The sequence below is a fragment of the Mus pahari genome, chromosome 15 (assembly GCF_900095145.1).
Source record: "Mus pahari chromosome 15, PAHARI_EIJ_v1.1, whole genome shotgun sequence".
NCBI classification, from domain to species: Eukaryota; Metazoa; Chordata; class Mammalia; order Rodentia; family Muridae; genus Mus; species Mus pahari.
Genome location: NC_034604.1, coordinates 20292212 through 20299432, shown reverse-complemented (window position 1 = coordinate 20299432; position 7221 = coordinate 20292212). Strand labels below are relative to the sequence as shown.

The window sequence follows — 7221 nt, the reverse complement described above, 5'->3', positions numbered from 1 at the left end:
TAGCACAATAGCAGAAAGAGCACAGCAGACCCTGCCTTGGGGGAGAGAGAGAGAGAGAGAGAGAGAGAGAGAGAGAGAGAGAGAGAGAGAGAGAGAATGCTATGTTCTAGAAGCTCTAGAAAGAATTTCTAATAACATAGCACCCCAGGTGATGCCTGGCTCACTAGACATACTGTGACTACTCCAGTCACAGGCCTTCATGTCCATCCCCATGGGAAAGTGTGGCTTCTGCCTGTGTCTAGGCACCTAGAGCTCTGTCAGGAAAAAGAGCATGCATCATATGAAAGATGGTGGAAGACAGAGTGGCTGGGACCTTGAGGTCAGGCATTAACAAGACCTGGATTTACATTCTAGCCCTCCTAGGTACCAGCTTGCAAGACTGGGAAGGCATTCAATCTTTCTGAGTATCCACTCCATTGTGGAGTAATATGGTTTGTCAGCAACTCCCTTGTGGGGCTGTAGAGAGAGTCCAAACAGGCGAGAGCTGGTAAGACCTCAGGACTGGTGACATGCCTCACCCAGGTCACAGGACTGTGCCTCTACCATGCAGTTCCTAATCTCTGTTTCTTGCATGACCCTTGTTAAGATGCGGTTGTGCCTGGAAAGGTGAAGACCAACCCTCCCGAGCCCTCCGGAGTATACTCAGAGCAGTTCTGAAGATGTTTAGAACCAGATTTCTGTGAGCGTAGACACCAGCTACTTAGCACATGCCACGAATTTCCCCAGACCCTGTATTCTTCACCCTCAGCAGCACCACACCTATACGTGGGACCTCAAAAGGACACAGGTAGCAAAGCCTTCGTCCACTTGGGTAAAGATGTCTACTGACCTGTAAGGCGCTCCAGAGCATCAAATCCGTGCTTCAGCGCTATTATATCGAGGAATGAGATGGTGCCATCTTCGAACCTGTAGAGAACAAGGTATCAGCCCTTAGCCAACACACACCTGGCCAACACATTCTGAGCTAGATGAGGACAGCTGGGCATAGGCTGAGTGATGTTAACAGCTTCCTTACAAAACTGACTCTCCCCTCCGTGGGAGGAGTTTTGCGTGCCGAGACCCATCTGACCGTCTCTGGTCCTGACTAATTCTGCAGCCTTCCAAACGACTTCAGACATCCTAGGGTGGGCTGCAGCAGTGACAGAGGGCACGAAAAGACATGAATGAGACTTGAAACATGAATGAGACACACTTTGCAAAAATCTCAAGAGGAAGTTGGACAAAACTGGCCGGGAACTCCTGAAATACTGAGCTCTGACCACAAGAGGGCACCACTGACAAGTCATCAAGTCGAGGATCCCGCTGACCCCTGAGACAAAGGAATCTCTAATTGCAAAATGTATGGAAGCACGGGCTTATGTTAAATATGGAAATCTCATTACTATCAAAGATTTGAGCCTTCCTTATTGCCAAAACGTTTGCTGGGTTTACATCTCATCAGTTTTTTCCTTGGCTCATCACTGACAGTTCACTGTGCCTCGGGCACTGCTCCAGACGGTAAGTACACAGCGTGACCTGATAAGCAGGTTCCTTTCACACAGCATCACCTTCTATAAAACAGGGTCGAGGCTCAGCAAGCACAGGCAGAGGAAGCAAATAGCCATCACCCTAAGGCAGGACAGTACAATTGCAGAGAAGGCGGCGCGAGGCCGGTTCCTATCTAATGAAGGTTTGAATGGAGGCTAAGACGAGGTCAGAGAAGAGGAGATGAGGACGTGATGGTTTCCCACATTTTACAAAGGGAATCTGCACGGCCCTTCACAGAAGCTCAGCACACCACCAGGAGTGACAGGATGTGGGACAGTGGCAGGAGAATGTCAGAGAAGGAGATGTGATACGAGGCAGAAATGTTGAGTGGCCTTAACATTACTTCAGCAAAACCCACGCGGCCTGGGTAGGATTGGGAGGACCACAAGTTCAAGGTCACCCTCAGATGCAGAGCAGTATGGAGGCTAATCTGGGTTTTGTGACCCAATCTCAAAAAAAGAAGTGTGACCTCTGGGGATGGACAACCTCCAAGGGTGCGATGGGAACTTTCGAAAACATCCAGATGAAGGGAGGCAGGCAACAGCTGTGTCCTGACTGTAAGGCTGAAGTCATGGTTCATTCACCCTTTATGCGTTGAGGTTTGGTCTTTTGCTGTCTGTTGTCATGCTAAGTTTGGCCCCCAAGGCCTGGTTGTCCCAGAGATGAGAGTCCACGCGTACACCCTGGCCCCAAGTTATTTCTGATTGGTAAATAAAGATGCCAACAGCTAATAGGCAGAAGGGTCATAGGTAGAGTTGAAATTTCCTGGGCTTGGGGGTCAGAGAGGGACCACAAGGAAGAGAAAAGTACAGAAGGAAAAGAAGCCGCCATGACTTAGGAGTCAAGACAGCATGGCCCTGAGGGCTGGCCTACCGGAATTAAGAGCAGCCCAGATGAAACATAGTAATAACTCGGGGTTATCAATAGGAAAGGAGATTCTAATAGCATAGAAGGTAGATATCTGCCCAGCTCTCATGCTGTTTAAAGCCTATTGTAAGTACAAAGGCCGTGTGTATGTTTTATCTGGAAACTAAATGATCTAAGGTGGGGGTAAATAATTTCTACAACATTTATGCCTGTGTATTGAGCTTTTCATTTCCAGTTCTAGCCTGGGGCTTGTGGAGAAGATGGCCAGGACTACACAGAGAAACCTGGTCTCAGAAAAAAACAAAAAACAAAAAAAACAAAAAAAGGCAAGTAATACACTCTTCTCTCTGGGCATCTAGAACACTCTAGCCATAAAGATTCCATCCGAACCAAAGGAATGTGATTTGATTCAGCCAGTCCTAGGAGTCAACCCTCTAGAGCGGTGCCATTTCTCCAGACCTTCAGGTTCCCTAGTCGGCCAGATTTAATCATACTGTGTCTTTGTCCTAGTTTTTTGTTTTGTTTTGTTTTGTTTTGTTTTAATTTATTTATATTGTGAGGTGCTTTGGATGAGAATGGTCCCCCATAGTCAATATGTTTGAATGCTTGGTCCCCGTGTGGTAGAACTCTTTAGAAAGGATTAGGAGGTGTGGCCTCATTGGAGAGGGTGTGTCACTAGGGGTGGGCTTTGAGGTTTAAAAGTCAGGCCCAGTTTCATTTTCTTTCTGCTGGGTGTTGGTGAATAAACCCTCAGGTTCTGCTCCAGTGTTCTGTCTGCTTGCCTGCTGCCAGCCTTCCTGCCATGATGATCATGAACTAACCCCTCTGAAACTCTAAACCAGCCCTCAGCTGAATGCTCTCTTCTATAAACAGCCTTGGTCGTGGTGTCCGTTCGCAACAATAGAAGAGTAACTGAGACACATTATATCACAAATGCTATTCTTTTTCTCACTTAGTTACTCTACATAATGCACAACTACCCTTGGGTTCGAAGATCTTACATTAGCATCCCTAGTTTAGGGGTAGGGGGGGCTTTAGCCTGCTTTCCTGGTTTTGGGGGGTAGTTTTATTTTGCTTTTGTTTTTTGTTTTGTTTTGTTTTGTTTGTTTGAGACAGGAAAGGACCTACAGCTGGCCTCAATTTCTTGTGTAGCTAAGAATGATCTTGAACTGAAATCCTCCTGGCTCCACCTCCCAAATGCTAGGATGAGAAGAATGTGATACCACACAGGCTCACAACTCTACGTTAGAGCATTCACTATGGAGAAGTCCTGAATGGAAGAATCTTCCAACGGCCTCCTAACATGTTCTGGTGTGCATTTATTTATATAAAAGAGCATAAAGTTAAGAGGTCAAGTCATATGTACCTACAGCTGCTGTGTGGGGAACTACCCCATATCCCTGTGACCCAGTGACAAGCTAACACTGACCTTGCCAGGAGAGTGGGACCCTGAATCTGCACCTGGACGCTGTGCATGGAGCGTGACTCTGAGCCACCCTCCCCTCAGGCCTTCTCAAGTTCCAAGTAGATAACTAGATCCCTACCCCAACCCTACACTGTCCTCCCAAGTCAGTGGCCATTTTGACCTGCCACACGTTCGACATTCTGGGTCCCACCTTCCCCATCAGGAAGGCCCTAAGCAAGAGCCACACAGCCTACCGCACAGCCTGAGGAGAAGGCCCCGGGCTCTGGAAGACAAGTGGCAGCCTGCCCTATATTCTTGGTAACCGCTCTCAGCCTGACTCCCGGAGGTCGCCACCAACACTGCTCCTCAGGTTTTGGCTTTGTTTGGGTTTGGTTAACTCTTGCTGAGGAGCTAAGCAGGGTCCACTCTGGGCACTGGGAAATTGGGGTTGCTGTGAGCTGTGTGCTCATGTGTTCAGAGTAGCATCTTTTAGGATAACCGCAGATCGCTGTACTGCGGATCGCTGCCGATCGATTTCTCCCGGGTGCTCTGAGGCCAAAGCCTGGCACCGTTTCTTTCCTGCGGGCTCCTTCCTCTTGCAGCTCTTATCTGCCCATCCGTTTCTCCACCTCGGTGAAGAAGTTACACACAGGGCAGAGAGCTCACAGAGCCACCCAGATCTGAGCCCCACCCCAGACTGTCCTACCGATGCCATCAAACTTCCTTAACCTGTGTTCCAGTCCTGGGTTCCCCTTACACAATCTTATAGGTCACACATGCCAGTTTGCCTTAGTGAAGGACGCAGGACACCCCATGGCAAGGTTACCTTTCTGCCACCGATGACCTTGGGATGTAAAAGTCCTCTCCTGCAAGGTAGGCAGCTGCAGTCCCTCCTCCGAAGTAGCCTTTCCTCAACAGAGGAGCCACGTGCTTACTGACTAGCAGAGCACCCAGGCCTGTGGGGAGCCCAAAGATCTTATAGAAGGAGATGGGGATGAAGTCAGCCTGATGTGCTGACAGATCCAAGGGGGAAGTGCTGACATAGGAGGCTGCATCGAGGAGCACAAACCACTTCCCGGGTGCATTCACAGGGCTCCTCCGCCCAGACTTGACCTCGTCTATCCATGACAATGGGTATCTGGTGCCCGAAAAGTTACTCTGAGCTGGGTAACAGAAGAGGTGTGGAAGTTGACAGTCGGGGTCACAGGCTCCAGCACCCTTTCCCTCCGCTGACCACATGTCCTCTGGCTTGACTGGGGTGGATGTGACACTCATGGCTGCAGCCACCTTCCTCATTCCCACCACAGAGGTGTGGTTGTCAGTGAGGTAACAGAAGTGACTCCCACTGTTCTCTGGGCTCCGGGACACCCATGGGAACGCCTCTGCCACGAGCCTGAGAGCGGCCGTGCTCCCGGCTGTAAAGATCACGCTGTAGTCCTCTGGGGTGGTGTGAAAGTGGGTCAGGATCCTGGAAAGAAGCACAATGTCACAGCGGGCTCTGCTTTGTCAAGCACAAGGTTTCCAAGTTGTTTCAGGTCTATTCAGGAGGGCATCTCTACCTTCCAGGACTGCTCGGCCACTGTGGTATAAAGGGCAGGGCAAAGGAAGTCATGCATGCAGACTGGCCTTGAACATTCTATTTAGCTAAAGATAACCTTGAATTCCTGAGAAGGATTTAAACTTCTTACCTCTGGAGTCCCATCTCTGCTTGGACACAGCAGAAATCTAGGACATAGGGTTGAGGCTGAAGCGTGCCTACAACACAAGAGCCCTGGGCTCAGTCCCCAGTATTACATAATGGTATTACCCAGAATGCAGGAAGGAGATGGAAAAGTCAGGAATATCCTCAGCAATCTAGTGAGCTCAGAGCCAGTCCAAGACACAAGAAGCCTTGCTCCAAAAAAGAAAAAAAGAAATTCCAGCATACATAGTAAGTTCCGTGGTGGCCTCAGGTATGGGACCAATGCATCTTAATAAATAAATTATACTATTATTAAAGAAATCTTTAAGGGAACTGTGAAGATGACTCAGCAGTTTAAAGCATTTCTTGCTTCCACAGAGGACCTGGGTTCAAATCCCAGCACCAACCTGGTAGCTCACAACCATCTGTAACTCCAGTCCCAAGGGTCCTGTTGCCCTCTTCTGACTCCTGTGTATATGAGACATGAAAATGATGCACACATATACATGTGGGCAAAGCACTCATACACATCAAATAAAATAAATAAACATAGACAATGTTTTAAATCTGTAACAACCTCATTATTATTTGAAAATGCATTTATCTTTTTACCTCCCCTACGTAATTTTAATGAATGAATTTTTAAAAGATATTTATTCGTTTGTTTAGTGTTTTTCTAAGTGTGTGCCTGAATACACACACACATACACACGCACTATGTATGTAAGTGCCCATGGAAGTCAGAAGAAGACACCAGATTCCCCAGAACTCATTATAGATGGTTGTGAGCCACCTTGTGGGTGCTGGGAAGCAGACTTCGGTCCTCTGCAGGAGCAGTTAACACTCTTCACCTCTGAGCCATCGCTCCAGCATTGCCTTTACTGCTGGTGCCCTGAGAGCACATTCAAATTTGAAATCATTTGAATTCTGTTGGTTTAAGTAACCATGTGAAAAGATTATTTATCACAACCCAGTTATAATACATGGAGAACAGTTAACTCCCTACCATGCAAGGACTCGTCAAAACCATGGGCAAGTTGAGTGTGGCAGCACTTGGAAGGTGAAGGCAGGAAGATTATGAGTCCATGGCCGGCCTTGCTACAGATAGAGTTAGAGGCAAGCTACGCGATGCCCTCTCTCAAAGTGATTAAGAGGGTTATGAATACACAAAAAGGCCGAAGAAAATAACCTACCAATAGGAAAACCAGAATTGTGCTTCCTTCTGAAGACATAGTGGGGACCATAGGTCACTCCTGTCACCCCAGCCCCCATCCAGAGCCACCATCTTGTGTTTACCAATGCATATTGTACTTACTCTTGCCCTCTGTCTTCTGACCTGAGGTTATTTTCATACATGTGTTGCTTCTTAGCTGAATTCTCTCTGAAACCATCTCAGAAGTTCTGAGTGGTGTGGCCGGCTACTAGCAAGTCTGTCCCCCTAGGCAGCTGCTTAGGCAGGCATCCCCGTGGCTCACCTGTCGCGGACCTGCTCCACAGTGTCGTGCGTGAGTTTGCTGGTGATGTTCCCGCTGTGAGGATTACCTGGCAAGTCGCAGAGACAAAGTCTTAGAGTCAGAATGTGGTCTCTCCCTTTGTCCCTTCCAAGCCTTCTCCCTCCAGACAGACAGGCAAAATACAGCAATCCCCATACAGTGAGTAAGAACAAACTTGGCTATTACAGGAATGAACGTCAAAACCATGCTAAGTGTGTAAAAAAAAAAAAAAAAAAAAAAAAAAAAAA

At 47.9% G+C, this 7221-nt stretch overlaps 1 protein-coding gene across 1 annotated transcript in view; it reads right to left on the bottom strand.

Moving 5' to 3' along the window:
- Mocos (molybdenum cofactor sulfurase) overlaps window positions 1–7221 on the bottom strand; it is a 48570-nt gene that overhangs the window by 30683 nt on the left and 10666 nt on the right. The window contains exons 3-5 of the mRNA XM_021214997.2: window positions 6956–7022; window positions 4626–5267; window positions 830–906 (exon numbers count right to left, since the gene is read on the bottom strand). Coding sequence (XP_021070656.1) covers window positions 830–906; window positions 4626–5267; window positions 6956–7022 — 786 coding nt within the window. The remainder of the gene's footprint in view (window positions 1–829; window positions 907–4625; window positions 5268–6955; window positions 7023–7221) is intronic.